The 17,361-nt window shown below is 41.7% G+C and overlaps 1 protein-coding gene across 1 annotated transcript; it reads right to left on the bottom strand.

Annotated features, from left to right (window-relative positions):
- Positions 1-283: 283 nt before the first annotated feature.
- On the bottom strand, positions 284-16,327 carry Tnmd (tenomodulin). Its single transcript, XM_059251381.1, has 7 exons — positions 16,280-16,327; positions 15,983-16,114; positions 7,551-7,691; positions 7,242-7,343; positions 3,472-3,625; positions 793-959; positions 284-493 (listed from the first exon to the last, which is right to left on the bottom strand). Exons 1-7 carry the CDS (start codon positions 16,325-16,327, stop codon positions 284-286), a joined length of 954 nt encoding a protein of 317 aa, XP_059107364.1.
- Between the last annotated feature and the right edge of the window lie 1,034 nt (positions 16,328-17,361).

The following is a 17,361-nucleotide window of genomic DNA, read 5'->3' as shown; positions in this document are numbered from 1 at the left end:
GATGTAGTGCAAGCTGACATTTTTGCCATTCGTGTTAGGCAGGTCTATTACATTTCAATTGTCAGGAGTAGTCTCAGCAAACACTTACCCATTGTGTTCAGCAGCAACAAGGCCATTGATGATGATGTAGAAGTTTATTAGAACATGAAGAGAGGAATAACCTAAAAGGAATTCTGGAGGATAGGCTACTAGGAGGCAAATGCCTCATAGAAAGTCATTGAATAGCATGCATTTATTATATGTTGGCTAACAGAAGGTTAAGCATGTGAACTCAAACTTCCTATTAGACTCTCCCAAGCATGCGGGCCACCCACCAGTTGCAAGGCATGATGACACGACAGATGACTCGTCCTCCTTGGTAGCAGTATGGATATGGGTAGTAACCTAGTAAAGGTTCACAGACACGGCGGCAGTAGCGGTTGCCTCTACGACAGTAAATACAACAATAACCTCTCTCATCCAGCATGGGGTCAAATTCGATTCCATTTTCAGTCTGAAAGAAGAAGAAGACAGTGTTGGAGGGAGACGCTCTCTAGGGAGAGGAGGTCCCACCCAACAGTTGAGGACTATAGGACTCTGAGTTGGGAGAGCAGGTGAGAAATTAAATTTCTTAGCCTAATCATGGAGATGTAGACATCAAAATTGGTTATGAATGTACTCCCTGGAGAGTCCAAGTTTCTTAAATGTTTGTTAAAATTATGGTAATTTTTCCAACTGCCTTGAGAGGTAGTGAGTTTTATGAGAGTTCCTTTGGTTCGGCCCCAAAAATGAGTGCAGTGGACAAGCACTCACATAGTCATTGACTGGAAGGTCTTCCTCACTTGCTTGTCTGGTGTGACGGGTCTTCTCCACCTTTACTTGCGGAACCACCCATTGCTCATTCTGTTCAATCCCCTTCTTTTCATTGGTAGGAAAATGAAGATCTTCACCATCCTCCTCAAAGTCTTGTAACTCTGAAACTAAGATAGTAAATACAAAATTGTGATGTCATTACTTTGCAGGCATTTCTCTAGGCATGCATGGACTGCATTTCCTAGCTCATTAAGTGGATAGTTCAGACACTATTTCGTTTCTCACCAACTTCATTGCCTCCCTGGCATCAAACATTTACCCCTTTTCTTACAAGACAAGGGACTTCTGTCTTTCTCAGTGATTTTAGCTGCAAGTGTTCAAGACTATTTCCTGATTGCTTGATTTGATTTGGTCTCAGCTGTCCTCCCATCACTCCTCTTTGGTATCTATTTTTTTGTATTTTTTTTTTTTGCACATATGGATGTATTGCCAGCATGTACGTCTGTGCACCATATACATACAGTGCTCACAGAGGCCAGAGGAACAGTTGAAAATGGTTGTGCATCACCTGTGGGTACTGGGTCCTTTGCAAGAGCAGCAAGTGTGCTTAACCAGTGAGAAATCTCTCCAGCACCCATCCCTCCAGTGTCTTATTTATTTTTACAAGACCAGTGCTCTAATTCCTGAGCTATAGGGACACATGTCTTCTTTATTTTCAACTTAGGTCTGTGGAAGACTTGCTAAAATATAGGTTCCTACGTATTTTTTTTCCCTCTGTTTCTCTTGTTATCTTACACAACTGTTGTACAATTGTCAAAACTAATAAGAAAGCATTGGTTCATTGCCACTAACTAAACTACACACTTCATTTATCAGTATTTCCATTCATGTTCTTTGTTTTGCAGCATCCAGTTTGGGTTACCAGATTACATTTTGTCATCTTTAAAAAAATGCTTGCTTCCATCAGTTACTGGATGAAGGCTCTCTGATGACAATTAGGGTAGTCACCAATCTGATTACAGTAGATGGCCAGCTCAGGCACCCTCTCCACTACTGCTAGGAGTCTTAGCTGGGGTCATCTTTGTGGATTCCTGGGAGTTTCCCTGACCCTGAAACGCGCCCCCCATCAAGACGTCTCTTTCATTACTCTCTCCTTCCTTCCTGCCCCCGCATGGACCCAGCTGGCCCAACCGGTTCCCTCAAGCAGGTGCAGATGTGGAGATGCACCTCAAGCACTGGGCCGAGTTCTGAGTTCGGGGGGGGGGGGGGGCGGGGGGGGCGGGGAGTCTTGCTGAAGAAAGAAAGGAAGGAGGGATTTACGGGGTTGGGGGGAGTGTCGTGATGGCGGGCGGGGCGGGGTGCACAGAGCCAGCTGACCTGAGCTCCTGGGAGTTCACCAACTCTGAAGCGCTGATAGCTAGGGAGCCTGCATGGGACTGACTTAGGCCCTCTGCATGTGAGTGACAGTTGTGTAGCTTGGTTTCTTTGTAAGGCAGTAATGTCAGGACCTGTCCCTGGCATTTAGCGGGCTTTTGGGAACCTGTTTCCCATGCTGGATTACCTCGCCCAGCCTTGACCCAAGGCTGCCTGTACTTGATCAAGCTTCGTTCAAGCTCATGGGAGGTCTGTCCCTTTGTGAATGGAGATGGAGATGGAGGAGCAGGGGGAAGGGGACTGGAGGAGAGGAGGGAGGGGAAACTGTTGTCTGGATGTAAAATAAATGAAAAAAAAGTTATCTAAATGAAAAATTTTTTAAAAAGTACAAAAAAAAATACTTGTAAATAATACCAGTAGAGGCCTACATTATTGGTACTGTCTTGTCTTGAGTAATACAGTAGTCCGTGCGGAATGAGGGAGGCCAAAGTCTGTGTCAGGTAGACAGAATACAGTGTCTAAGGGACCTTTGTCTTCTTGAATTGAAGGTTGTACTTTTCTGCTCTGGACCTCTAACCTTCAATTCCATTTAGAGGGATTCCTCAAACATTCCTAAAGAAGCTGTACTGCCATGATCGTCATATATTCTGGGGAGAATGCCATTTGCCATGAGAATTCTTGAGACAGCAAGCGGTGCACTGTTTGTTCTCATCTCTCTCTAGGTCTTGGGATAGGCCCACTGTGGTTTTGAGGAATAGCCTAGTATCCCTGCTGCAATGAATATCGATGTGCAAAGAAAGATAGATTAGCTATTTGCTATCACTGGTCACATTAGGGTGGTGTTGCCTTTCCTGAGATATTTTAAAAGCCTGTCAGCATTAATTTATCTGATTTATAACTTGGCTGTGAAAAATTCCCTCTTCACCACAGTCAGCATATACAGTTTCATCCAAGAAGGTATAAACCGATCATTTGTTTTCATAGAAATGTGGTCTCTCAATGCTGGAAACATTAACCTGTTACTATCTTTTTTTTTGAGATAGTATATTGCTCTGTTGTATATTGCTATAGTATATACTATACTGTGTATTTATATCATATCTCTTTATAGATACATATCCATATATACCTATATATACATATGCATATATGTACATATATAGACAGTATATAGCTCCGGTTGTCTTTGAACTCAAAATCTTCCTGCCTCAAACTCCTGGACACTGGGAATGCAGAGATGTATCAACATGCCTAACATGTTAGCATCATTGGAAGGAGCCGGAGATTGGGGATAAGATACCATACCTGCTATTAGAGTGGGATTGATCCAGTACATGGTCACATTATCGCAAATCTCCAGAATTTTAGAATTTTTCAGAAAGTCTCGGTTTTCAATAGGCTTTTCTGCAGGAACCCAAATCACTGACTGTTCAAAGAAAGTTGTAGTGATTTCTTCATTCTGAAAGTACATCAGGGATGGGATTGTAGAGAAATTAGTACAGCAAGTTAGATATTAGGAAGTACTGAAGAACAGTATGTTTTAAGCCCGAGTAATGGTTGCAACACCAGGGATGGCTGCTGGAGGTCTGTCTCCATGTCATGCTGACAGTAGATGCACATTGAGGAGCTAACTGATCCTTTTATTCTGGGTCTGGCAGTAAGGTTTCTCACTAAAATAAGAGTGCTGTCTGCCATCACTTCCTTTTCATCATGTTCTGGGAATTCCCTGGGCCATGCAAGTTTTAATTTGATCATCTGGAACATGAGTGATTTACATTTCTCCCCTTTAAATGGGTGAATACCTGCCTTGTTTTTGGGGTGTAGCTAAGGATGAACACAAGATTTCGCCTCAAGATGAAACAAACAAACAGACAGACAAACCAAAACTCCTATAATCTAAACTAGCCAAATCAGTTAAATAGCCAGTTAGTCTACCATTTTGGATTTATGAGACATTTGTCTTTTCATGTTTTGAAGTCTTCAGTTTATGGAAAGTGGATTCCTTAATTCCATTCATTCTAGATGTTCAAGGTTTAGCTCACAGAGGGCTCTGTTTACAGAGCTTCTCAGTTTTGTTAAAAATATCTTCTCTTCCATTTCTAGTGCTGGGAGTAGTTGCCTTGAATACCTAGTTCTTACCTACTTGTCAATAAGACTTCTACACTTTAACCCTACTCTTAATAAGGCCTTTTCATACCTCTTTTGTTTCTTCTTGGCTTTATGATTTCAGTGTGTTTATTTATTCTCCAAAATTTGCCTTTGTATCATTTTTTTTCTCTGAACCATTCACAACTTTCAAGTCCTGGCTCTTTTGCCCTTGAGTCTGTGAAGACCTTGGAACACATTGAAAGGGATTGTACAAAATGAGGTTGATGTGCTTTGTTAGCAAACCCAGGGCTATTTATACACTGGCTCTGCATGCTTTACATGCACATGCCATAGATACAGTGGTGAGCGAAGTACAGAGTTAGAGGTTTTGTAATTTGCAACCACAAATTTGTCCCACTAAAAAAGACTCGTAGTGTGAAATTCTGTTTTCTTGGAGATGAAATAATTTTACTATCATGTGACCACAATGTGTGTTATTTAAAAGATCCTACCAAATTAACTGAGGAAAAATTAGGGCACAGAGAAGACATGGGCTTCTCTAGCATGCAGAAAAAATCCCATTCTATCATGTTAGGCTCTGATTGTTGCCTGTCTGTGCTTGATACATTATTTTCTGCAGAGATTTTCATATGATATTTTATATAGCCACCTTTAAAACATTTTTTATTTATTGTGTGTTGGGGGAGCAGGGCATATGCCACAGTGCACATATAGAGGTCAGAGGGCAACCCACAAGAACTAGTTCTCCTTGTGTCAGGTAGATCCTCAGAATTGAACTCGGGTCATCAGGCTTGGCCACAGGTGCTTTTACCTGCTGACCCTTCTCTCTGGCCCTATAATATCTTTTAAATCCGAACTGATAAGTTTTAGGCCTCCTGAAGGCCTCTCTGCTGTCACAACAAACTGAATCAGACCAAATTGCAAAGCCCAGGTTTAATGGGTAAAGCGCTCCTGCGTGATTCCCTGGTCCTGCAGAGAGGAGATGGGACGAGAGACCAGAAGAACCACAGGAGTCTGTTTTCTGGGATGCCACTTATATATCCTCTGTGGGAGTCCTCCTGACCTGTGTTTGGTGGGCTTTGAAGGGGCAGGTTTAGGGAAAGAGATGAGGAAGGGAGCCGAGGTGGATCTTCTACCAGACTCCTTCCAAACATTCCGGACTCTTTGGGTGTAGGGATGCCAGGGTGCCAGGGGTTGAGATGGAGCTCACCCAAACACTAATCTCCTTTCATGTTATCACTGCCCCCTATACTGCTTCTTAATTTCTTGGGAGTCGATCTGTTTTTCAGAAGCGTCTAATATAATTTTATTAGAAACAAAATGAAACTGTGCATAATCTATCACTACCATAGACCTTGGCAGCAAAGCTTCCTCTTTGGACTTTCTTCTGGTTTTGGGCGGCACGGGGGCGGGAGGATTCTAGGAACAGGGATCTGTAACTTCTGTAAGCTGTGAAGAGAGCAATAGCATGAAAAATAATGTGGGGACTAGCAACAGCTCTGAGGAGTCTTGGGTAAAGAATAGGAAAAATAGTGTAACCCATCAGCACTTCCCATAAAAGAAAAGGAAAAGAAGAAAAACATGTAAGTGACCAGTTGGAAGAACGTGAAAAAGAACATGGGAGAAGGAAGAGAAAGAGATTTCAATGTATATAGAGTCCATTATGTCATTGCCACAGTCCCACTTTCGATTTTCCAGTTTTAAATATAAAAGCAAACTAAATGAAGCCAGAAGAACCTCAAGGGCTGTGGGATTGCTGTATTTTAGGCAGTGATGACCCATCTCCCGTGCCTTCCTGGGATCATTCATTCACTAATTGGAGCAGGGGCCTAGTCATCCCAGTTTAGCAGTGTTTCCAGAGGATCCACAGTATGTGGAAGTTTTCCCGTTTGCTTTTGCTTCTCCTCAGGAGCACTGTGGGTTACTGACACTAGCAGCGCAGCATAAAATGGTGAGGTGAATAATCAAAAACCTTTAAACTAGGTGACTGCTGGAGCACGACAGAAGTGGTACGACCCCCACGTAGCCTGGGGACTAATTTCCTCTTTAAAACACAATTCATTTTTATTATTTTAATTTGTGTTATTTTATGTGTAAGGGGTTTAACATGCATGTATGTCTGTTTCACCAGAAGAAGGCATTGGATCCCCTGTAGCTAGAGTTACAGATGGTTGTGAGCCACCATGTGGGTGCTGAGAATTGAAAACTTGGGACCTCTGGAATAGTAGTCAGTGCTCTTAACCTCTGAGACAGCTCTCCAGCCCCTATTTTTATTATATTTTTAGTTATGTGTACACCAGATGTGTTGGATCCCCTGCAGCTGGAGTTATAGACAGTTGTGAGCTGATTGATGTGCGTACTGGGAAGTGAACTAGGGGTCCTGAATCATTTTCTCCATCCCGCTCTAATATTCTTAAAGTCTTTCTCATACGCATGATTGCTTTTGTTCTTCTGATTCATTCCTCTCACTAGAAATCATTGGTTCGGTAGCAAAATTACATAGGTTTGTTGTTGCTGTTGTTTGTTTTTAAAAATAGGTATTTGGGTATAAATATGTAGTGTATACCCCAAAGCACGAACTTTATTTCTTTTCTTTTCTTTTTCTTTTTCCGAGACAGGGTTTCTCTGTGTAGCTTTGCGCCTTTCCTGGAACTCACTTGGTAGCCCAGGCTGGCCTCGAACTCCCAGAGATCCGCCTGGCTCTGCCTCCCGAGTGCTGGGATTAAAGGCGTGCGCCACCACCGCCCGGCGAACTTTATTTCTTAAAAGACCTCACTCAGTTCAAGACCTCAGTCTGCTACTCAACTAGCTGTCACTCTTTTGTCGTAAGTTCCAGCTCCTATATCTGAAAATGGGAGTAGTTCTAGTGCCTAGTTACACGACTGAGGATCCAATGGGAAGAGAGCATTCTGTACAATGGTTGGCCAGTTAATGGTGTTTTTACTACTGTAATTTTTCTCCCATACCTCATCTATTTCCTCTTCTGGTTCCGAAAATTCAGGAATCACTTTGATTTGAGTTTTAATAAAGCACTTTTGAAGACCTACGAAGTAGATGCCAGTGTATCCCTACGAAACAGACAAAACAATAATGTAATTAATTTCCTGTAATGGCCACAATGAATCCCGTGACCTATCAGAGCCTCAGACTGGCAAACTTTGAATTCGTAGAGAAAGCTTTGTCATAAATGAAATGAAGGCTAAAGGCTATTTTTAACTTGATTCAATGGTTGTAATATTTTACGTGGAAAGCCTTAGGGGAAACAGTCAACTCACGTTTTTAAAGTCATGAACTTCCAATGTTTCATCAGTGCCATTTCCACTTCTGAATATTTCCGTTCTGGTCATGGGATCAATTTCCATGTAAATCTTCTTCTTCTCCCCATTGCTGTAGAAAGTGTGCTCCATGTCATAGGTCTGGGAGAGAAGAGGAAGAAAAGCAAGTTCTAAGATAGTCTTTGAGCTCCTTCATAAAATGGTTTAATTGGGGAAATACCTGGGATATCTTCTCTTTCCGGAGCCTTTCTACTGAGGGGTCATCTCAGCAGCTTGCCATCGGACACTCTTTAAAATCTGTGATTAAACTGAGGTGCATTTTGGCGTTCAGGCTGATACGGGGATCCCTTCAGAGTCAGTGTTTTGTATTGAAGCCAAGTAGCTGAGCTAATTATGAAGAATTCCAATGGTTTTCTTGGCACCCTTGGGTAAGTAGCAAATGATATTCTGCAAAATCAGCCTGTGAAGTATTTTCCCCTTGTGTTAAGCCAAGGAATCATCTCAAGCCTATGCTGCTTCCTGAAGCTACTGCTTCCTTTTCTAAGTGTCCCGTGATTACTCTTTCCATCCTTTCCATCCCATGAAATCCATTACAGCCAAGAAAGCAATTTGAAAACATTTAGAGCGGTTAGCTATTACTCTCTATTTCCATATCTATCAGGATTTTAATAGTGCCTCAATAGTATTGTGTTTGTCCTGAATCTGAAGATATTATTGGCCAATAATCAGTCATCCTCTTGTCCTGTACCAGTTTATTTTCCTTTATTCTTTAAAATCTAGCAGTCACTTGCCTTCCCTTAGCCTTCTGTTTTATAGGTTAACCATCCCTACTCAGGTTATTGCTGGGTTCTGTTTTTTAAACTTGATTCCATTGTTTTCAGCTTCTCTAGATTCCTCTGCACAGGTAGACTTTGGTGACAGGGTGAGGTGCCATAAATTAAGTAACAGAATCTTCCAAGGAGAGTGCCTCTGAAAGGGTATGTATCAAGCCTTTCTTGAGTGGCTGAAACAAATCCCCAAACTTCCTTCTGCTCTCTAAAAGACAATTCTCTCACTACAGACAAACAGGACCAGTTCTGTGCTTTTTTCAGTCTTGGAGTTAAACATCGAACCTCTAACTTGGGACATATTTGGGGCTATAGACAAATATCAACTCCAAAGGAGTTTGATCTCTGTTGCAAACCATGCCAGAGTTGATGGTGCCATTTGCAAGTCTATCTTCCCCTCATTGCTTGGAGGCTTTTGCCTGTTAGATGTCTACATACTCAATTGTCCTTCTGAAGAAGCAAGTTGCCTACAGAGCCAATGTTGCTTTCTAATGACACAGTTCCTGGTGGTGTCCTCCTCCATGAGTTTGCCCTGGTTTGTGTTGTTTTTAGTGTCTGCGGATGCCTGCGACAGCATGTTAGTTTAACCTGGTCAAATTTTTCCCAAGTCAAGTAGAAAAACAAGTTGGATGGGTTTGTAGAAACAAATGTTACTTCAAGCATGAAAAGTCTGAGGGAGCCGTTGAAAAGAAAAGCAGAGGCAAAGCCATTTTACCTCCCTGTGGCCCTGTGTGCCGTAGACATGGATAGCAGTTATTTGTTGATTAAGTATCGTCACCAATGACAGTTCTTATTTCCTGAAGGAATGCTGTGATGATTGGTAAGGTCTTTTAAAGTCAAGGAAAAAAGAATGGAGAGCTCTCCAGAAGCTATAGTGTTAACTTAGGAAGGCTGGTCTTGTTTGTGTCAGGGAGAAGACTCCATTCATTGCTTCTGCTTATATCCTCTCGCTTCTAGTTCTGCAGCCAGCTAGAGAAGAGAAACTTGTAGGTATGACAAAAAAAAATTGAGCCCTCAGTCAGCTGAGTTAAGCAGAGGACAAAGGCATCCACTTCAGACACAGCCTTGTTGGGTTTCCCAATAGGGGATAGTTTCTTTAGAAATACTATCCGTTGTGGAGACAAATGTTGACAGGACTAGCCCCCAGGGGCTGGGCTGGGGTGTCTGTTTCATCGCAGCCCCACTGATGGATTATTGCATGGAAAAATTGGGTTAGAGACTAGGGGATATTGGACTGTGGCCTACCTGGGCAAAAGAAAGAGAAAATACAGACTGCATTTTCAATCATCAGTAGAAGACTATGGGACTGTGCTGATGACATTTAAAATTTCAGTGTACTTCTGTGGAATGAGTTTTCCTGCACTCTTGGCAATACACTTTACTTGGACACCTTTCTGGATGAGTACTATTGGAAACTGCCAAGCTCAGCAGATCTTCATTATTTTCAACATCTCAACAAAGAATTGGGTTTGTTTGTTTGTTTGTGTTGTTGTTATTCAGCGAGGGAAGAGGCATCATCCATGTTAATTGTATCCATTAATCAGCTTGTTGATTTTGTGTTAGCAATGGTAGCTTCTTAAATAGAGTGAGATCAGAATGACTTCATTTGTGTATAAATCCTTAGTGTGTGGGAGGGTGTAGGAGTAGGGAGCTACATATTTACCCAGATGGAATTCTGCTATCAAAGGTGTCCTTTTGAAACAGACTGTCCTTTGTCTAGGAAGATGATGCCAATGACTTACTTTGGACTGTGTGGGGATGGGTTTGAGTAAATCCAGACATACTGTCTCACTCAGGTCCCTGTGGAGCATACTGCTTGGGTAATGGCTATGCAAGCTTCACTGGCCCATATGAAGACTGAGCTCATGCCCTTGGCATCAGAAGTACTTTGCTGTCTACTAAGCTCCCTGGCTCCTGGGTTGAAGTGCCTTCTGGAGAAGAAGAACTAAATGGCTTTGCCCTGTCCAGGAACAAACTAAAGCAGAGACAGGGTGGCTGACCTTAGAAAGGTATGAGTGGGCTCCAAGCATCTCTCCTCAGCCTCTGCTCCCAACTTAGCTTTGTTCCAGGAGAGACAGCGCAAGGACAGCATGTGACATGAACTATGCCCTTGCCAAGTTGGCAAGTAGATGAGCCCTCTTGCTGGTATCTTCATACCCTGTTCCCTGTGTACCCTCATAGCCCTCTCCCATGCCTGCCTCGTTTCCATCTGGCCCTTTGTCTCTTGTCTAGACAACCAGGAATCTGCCGTGGCTTGAGGGATCTTATGTAAGAGAAGAAACCCATCTGACAAATGATTTTGCATTTAGATATTAGCAACAGAAAAGACATTTGTCAGTTTGAAAAATTGAATGTAATGCTTCACTCAAAGGAATGAAGTCGTAATGGTACATTTTAGGTACTGTGACACCAGGAGCAGGAGATGGGGCGCGGGGGGGGGGGGTCAGGGCATCTTTCCAACACAATCCAAATGGGTTCTTACTGGCTTTATGTTGGAATAGGACAGAGAGGCCAGTGGAATAGGCAATCTGTAAGAAGACCACACTGACAAAATATGGGGGAAACATGAATCCATTTTTCTTCCCTGTCCAGGAATTCTGTCCTCAGTCCAGTTAAGTCTTCCATTCAGGGCAGGCAATAAGCCCCAACTGCCTCCTACAGTGTGAACACTTTACTCTGCTTTTTTGTCTCCGTTGGTGACAGTCTCTGAGATCAGAAAAGAAAGCTTTTTTAAAAGAGTAAAGCTGACTCATGCATTGGTGTGATGGATCTGTTTGGGGGCAAGCAGCTTTAGCCTGTCCTGACAGGGATTTGAGGACATTTGGCTTAGGTTTGTTTTTTTGAAACCTGTGATTAATCTAGCTGGCTCGTCCCCCCCCCCCACCTTCATCCTTTACTGTCTGTTTATGAGGTACACACTCCAAAGGTGAAATACATGCTCAGAATAGCTGGCTAGCAGGTGCTAGGCTGGAAGGAAGGGAAGGGAAGGCACTGTACCATATTATTACAGAGCCAGCCTGGGAGAATGAAAGGGCCTCTAGGTATTGCTCTACCAACACAGTGCTGACAGATTGTTTCTTATGCATAGCTGGACTTCTGCATCTTCAATCATCAGTTCTCAGACCTGAATAAATTCGCATAAGCAACCAGACATTCCTCATTAAAGAAAGAGCAGGGAGGGGAGGAAGGAAGGAAGGAAGGAAGGAAGGAAGGAAGGAAGGAAGGAAGGAAGGAAAGAAAGAAGAAAGGAAGGAAGGAAGGAAGAAAGGGCCAGCCATTTATTTCATTTATAGACTTGAACTAGATGGGAAGTTTTGCTGTATCCACAATCCTCTCCCCAGTTCCCAAATTGAGCTGAAAAACAGGGAAGAATCCCCAGAAAAGGTTCTAGTATTAATGTTAGTCCTTCTACCTACAAGCTGTGTGATTTGGGACAAGTTACTGAATGCCTCTGAGGGTTCAGTCCCTTTCTGCATCCCCTTTCTGGTTGCAATATTGGGTAGTTGGCAAATCCAGTTTTTCTTAACATTTGTCTGGTACCTTTCAGGTTGCTTGTTCGGTTGCAACTACCTGTTGATCACCTGGGCTTCTTATCCCTACAGCTCCCTACAGCTCTGTTTGAGGGCTCTACTTTCACATGCCCCATAAAGCACTCAGTAAATACAACCTTAGGAATAAGCATTAAGAGTATACTCATAGCCATCAGAATCGAGCATCATGTCATTTGTAAGATGTACCCCTGAAGAGTTTAAAATAGCAACCGGCCCAGTAAGGATCATTGTACAAGGGTAAACTTGGGTCTTGGAAAAAAAAGAGAATGAAGACATGCCTTCTTTTCCAAAATGCTGATGTGGCAGCATCTGGTGAAACTCAGTTCCCCTGCTTAAGAGATTCCAGATACATCTCCAGCTTTTGCCTTGAGGGTATAAATGCTTCTCCAGTACCATGTTTCAACCACTAAACTGTTGTGTATAAGAGCCTAGGCAATCTAGAGAGAAAAGTCCCTTCATGTGCCTAAAGATGAGTGAAGAAAGTTGGTCTGGGGCTAATGCTCGTGGTAGAAAAATAGTCATGAAGAAAGCTGGACTCAGACTTGGCAAGAAAGTAATTCTTTTGTGCAATGGATTTTCAGCCTAGGATGATCTTCGGTATGAAACATAAATGAGACTGTTTCAGTGATCTTCTGCAATTGAAGTTGCATGGGCAGGACAGAATGCTCGCTTATCTCCATGACCTCTCATGCTTCTAGAATGTGGAATTTGAAGGAGCATCTCCCGGAATATGTTGATTGCTGCGCGCGCGGGGTTGGGTAATTACTTCCCAGCAGCCCTAAAAATCACCACATAGTTCTGATGTATAGCAGGAAGCACACACCATTTCATTCACATAACCTTGAATCTATGTCTCATTCCACAAAGGTTTGCAAGAGTGGGGTATGAAATCTGTGCTGTGTTTATAAACTGCTGGTTTAAGAGCTACAGCCTTTCTGTTGGGTTTCTCCATGTTGCTTTGATTAGTTGAGGAGTTGGCTTCTAATTATTTCAAGTTCAGTGTGGAACACAGGGAGCTCTAAGTAAGACTGTTTTTCCCCAGTAAATCTGCTTCATGGATCCTAAGGAAGTTATTGCTTAGAAGTGGACCCTCAATATGATGACCTCTCGAAATTTCTGGACCTGAATATGTTTTTCCTACTCAGGAAAGCTGAACACAGAGCCTTATGGACTTGGTTTATTTCCTCGAGCCTCTTCAAGTCTCCTAGGTATGGCTGTGGCTCAGGGAACCTAGGGCCTGGAAAGAGGTACAGAAGCTCTCTCAGAGTTGACCTTCATTTAATTTTGATTGATTTTTGTTCTGGTTAAGAGTGTGTGTGTGTGTGTGTGTGTGTGTGTGTGTGTGTGTGTGTGTGTACCTCACATGCATGCTTGAGGTATACTAGGAGTCAGATACTGCTTATTCTCATTTGAAATCAGTCATCTGGATCTTTTGTGCCTATGAAGGTGGGAGGGAAAGGAAAGACTTAGTAGCATGGAAATGTCAACAGCAGATGTAGGATGTTAAATAAACACTGTTTATTATAAACAGATGTTGAAAAAGAAAACAAGAAGGAGTGTTGTGGGGGCTGGAAGACTGGAAGAGCAAACACTGAGAGCTGGGAGACAGCCCCAGGATAACAGAGGTATCACTACAAACAATAAGCACAAAAACATCAGTTGTTCTCTCTACCAAAAGCCCGACAGACCTCACAAATCACACAGGCAACTAAAGCAAAAGCCAGAAGACTATGGTTTTTAATTGGTTAATAGGCATTTCATTCCAGCCCATACTATTAAAGAGAGAGTCTTAAATTTGTACAAGATGCTTGGATCATTTTCCTCTGGAAATATTCTTCCCAGACTAATCTGAGTACTTTTATTTTCCCTGGATTCTTAAGGGCTCAGATGCAGGCCTAGTGGTCTTGGTCACTAGGAACATGGTCCAAAGCTCTTTGTCTGGGACTTAGAAGGTAGAAGGTGATTGAATAAGGAATCCAAACTGCTACCTGGTCTTCTGATTTAGAGTGACCCAACCTGACTTTGTGGTGAAGGCCAGGACTTATATATGAAAAAGAGTATATTATAACCCCCCATGGAATAGCAAGTTAATAGTATTTGGTCATAGTAGAAAAACTTATCCCAGGTGATACATAATGTCTTTTATTTGTGTATCTTCATAATGACTTTGGCCTCTCCTTTACACTCCTTTTCGTGAAAATTATATCCTAAGATGAATTACTTCATGAGAACTTTGATCTTTTCTTTTTAAGTACACTTTAATCAGTAGCATACCCCACCTTTTCCATGTATGCACTGACTGAGATTTTGTTTGGTTTCAGGAGTTACAGAGTTGATCTTTGGAAATCATATTTAAAAGAACTGGAATGGGAAACAAAGATAGTATAATTCGAAGGTAGGGGAGATAATGAACTCGGATAGGGAGCGTGGATTCTTACAAGATAAAGGCAAGATCTCCTCCAGTCATCCCCCAAGTCATTTATTACTGCACTGAAGCAAACACCACTGTAAGAGTAGACAAACACATAAACGCAGTTGGGATGGCATTTATAGTGCCAATGAATACAAGAAAATAAGAAAGGCTATCGTGTCATTGTTCAGACAAACAACTATGAATGGCCAAAATGATTAGCTACTGACCACGTACAGTGAAGGCATTATATTCACAGCAACTAAAATGATTTATGGGACCTGTACTCACATAATTTCCAAGAGAATTAGTGATTCAACTTTTGGGGTAGCACATCACTTTAGAAATTAGCTAAGTGGTACCGTAAGTAAGTAATTGTACTGGAATGAATGTTGGCTCTCAATTCAATTTCTTTTTCTTTTCTGATGTTGGTTGCTTTGCACACCTTGCTAGCCTTAACATAGTTGGCTTCTCTAGAAAGCCATCTGAATAGTAAGTAGTTCAAAAGCAGTAGGGCAGTGGGGGTGGGCTAATAGGAGTGGGTGATGCCTGAAAACCTTTCTGGAACATGATGTAAATAAAAAGGCAAACAGAAAAGTAGGCTTGTTTGCTCCCCCTCACACTTAAACTTTACAAGGTATCCCTTGAGACTAAATGCAAGCAGATATTGCAGCAGAGGTGGAGAATCCCAGGGGAGCTATGCTTTACTTCTCTGTTTGCATTTGGACAGTTAGCCAATTTATGTTCTTTTTCTCCCCCTTTGTCTACTTTTCTCCATGAACTCCTTGCTCCTACTGCTCCTTTGGCTCCTAATGGTCCATGCCAACCCATTTTCTTCTTGTCTCATTTTCCCTCCTGGATCTGTGCCTTTTCTTCCCTACATCGGCTACTAAGTAGAAGTGAGCATCTCATGACCAAAAATCAACACCAGCAGCAGTAGCAGCAGCAACAATAACGGCCCACAAATAGAGAAGAATATGGCAAAGCCTAAAAGCCCATCTTCATGGGTTGTAGTTCATCTCATTCTCATTCTAATGGAAATTGTTAGCAAGAAAGAACTATGATTTTATTTGGGTCACATCAAAACTTGTCTATTGCATGTGAGCTCAGGAATAACAATAACATGGAAGCTCTAGTTCTGGTTAAGTAACAAATAATTATGAACTCAGATATGAGAACTGCTTCTTTTCAAAAGGAGTTTGCCTTGCTGCCTGTCCTCACAGCAGATGCATTCAAGTCAGAACATAATCCCTGAAAAGCATTTGCTGCCACTTCAGGTGGTTTCTTTCTATGTGACTGTCTGGTTACTTTGCCATAAGTTTCTGCCCAGATAATGGAAAGAAAGATAGAAAGTAGTTTTTTCTTTCTTACATTAAAAAAAGCTTCCAGGAGATTTAACTCCTTCAAGTCAACCATAAAAGAGTGGGTAAATTTACTTCTTGTCACTTCTAACCAAAATGCACAAGACAATTTCCCCTCACCTAAATAAACAAACGAAAGAAAAACATTGATTTCATTTTCTATGCCCCTAACTGAATAAAAAAAAGATTAAGAGTTTTCATTTTCATATTAGTTCACATATTAATCACTAGTTAAATTCAATCAAACTCGGTAAGGAAACACTGGTAAGTGTCGGTTACTTACTTTCTTGGATACCTCGGGCCAGAAGTGTTTGCTCCCCCAAAACAGGACAATTAGAGTTAAGGCCAGGACACCAAACACCAGTCCACAAATCTTCAGTGATTTACATATCTTCTTGGATTTCAAAGCTTCTGCCTAAGCAAAGAACAGAAAGAATGAAACAATACACAATAACCCTCAAAATAGCAAGCCATAACTCAAAGTCTCCTTCGATTTCACTTTCTAATGTTCACATTGCAATACGATAAATCTGTGAAACCGTGCTTCTGCTCAAAAGGGAAAATATATGAATCAACTTACATTTAGAATGTGACAGTCCTCACAGTTCTCTGGAGGATTCTTTGCCATAGTCTCCCAGCACACAGTGCTCTTTCCCTGCTTTGAGAGGACTGAGACCACTGCTGAGGTGGAGTTGCAAGTGAGCCGGCTAACAGATGCCAGAGGAGAAGCTGAATTTATATGGCTCAAATATGTCATACCAGAGCCGGAGGGAGCCCAGGGGGCTCCTGTGCTGCGATTTGTTACATAGATATACCCATATATGTATATAACTTCTGTGCACAGAATTCCATCCAGAATGGCAAAGACAGGTTATAATGAAAACTATTGTCCTGGGGGTTGGGTTGGAAGGGGATCAAGCCTAGGACACATTGAAATGATTTTTCACTATGAACTTAAAATACCAGTGGCAATACATGCTGCACACTCCAGAAATAAGCAAACAGAGCAAAAGAGGGAACAAAGTTCTAATTTCAATTCCATTCAATTAAGCAAATATTTATCGCCGGGATATTAAGTATCAGGTACTTTCCTGGGTGCTGGAGAGTCAGAAGTAAATCAGATAGTGTGCCTCACTGTGTAAAAGCACTCTGTGTCCCAAGATCAACACGTATTGAAATAATTATAGTTAAAACCAGGATATAATGAAGAGCAATTGTGAGCTTTCTCTCTTTATCCCATCTCTATGATTATGTTTCTCTTCTTTAGGTGGTCCCTTAACACTGACATTCATTATGTTGCTTCATGATTTTTTTCTCACTTTACATTAGCTGCTTAAATGAACTCATCCAGTCCTGGAGTTAATATATCACTTATATAGCAATGCCATCGAAATGTGTACCTGTAATCCAGTTCTGTCTTTTAATTTCAAAGCCATTTAAGCATCACAATCATCTACATCTGGGTGTAACTCAGTATGCTACCTATCAAACTTCCGTTTTTAATACTTTCTTCCCCCAACCTACTTTCTTTCCTATAATCCTAATCTCAGTTGGTGACTACAATTAGTTTTCTGGGCCTACCATGACAAAGTATTGCCATACTGACTTGTATATAGAAAATATATTCCTTAGAAAACAAAACAAAACACTTTTATTCTCACA

Source organism: Peromyscus eremicus, chromosome X (assembly GCF_949786415.1).
Source record: "Peromyscus eremicus chromosome X, PerEre_H2_v1, whole genome shotgun sequence".
In the NCBI taxonomy this organism is placed as follows: Eukaryota; Metazoa; Chordata; class Mammalia; order Rodentia; family Cricetidae; genus Peromyscus; species Peromyscus eremicus.
The sequence above is the reverse complement of the archived record's forward strand: the minus strand, read 5'-3'. Positions and strand labels throughout refer to the sequence as shown.

Excerpts from the sequence above, each read along its gene's own strand:
- Tnmd (XM_059251381.1), bottom strand. The coding sequence starts at position 16,327 with ATGGCAAAGAATCCTCCAGAGAACTGTGAGGACTGTCACATTCTAAAT. Across the intron at positions 16,115-16,279 it reads AGGACTGTCACATTCTAAAT|GCAGAAGCTTTGAAATCCAA; the intron begins GTAAGTTGATTC and ends TTCTTTGCTTAG. Across the intron at positions 7,692-15,982 it reads GGCCCGAGGTATCCAAGAAA|ACCTATGACATGGAGCACAC; the intron begins GTAAGTAACCGA and ends CTTCTCTCCCAG.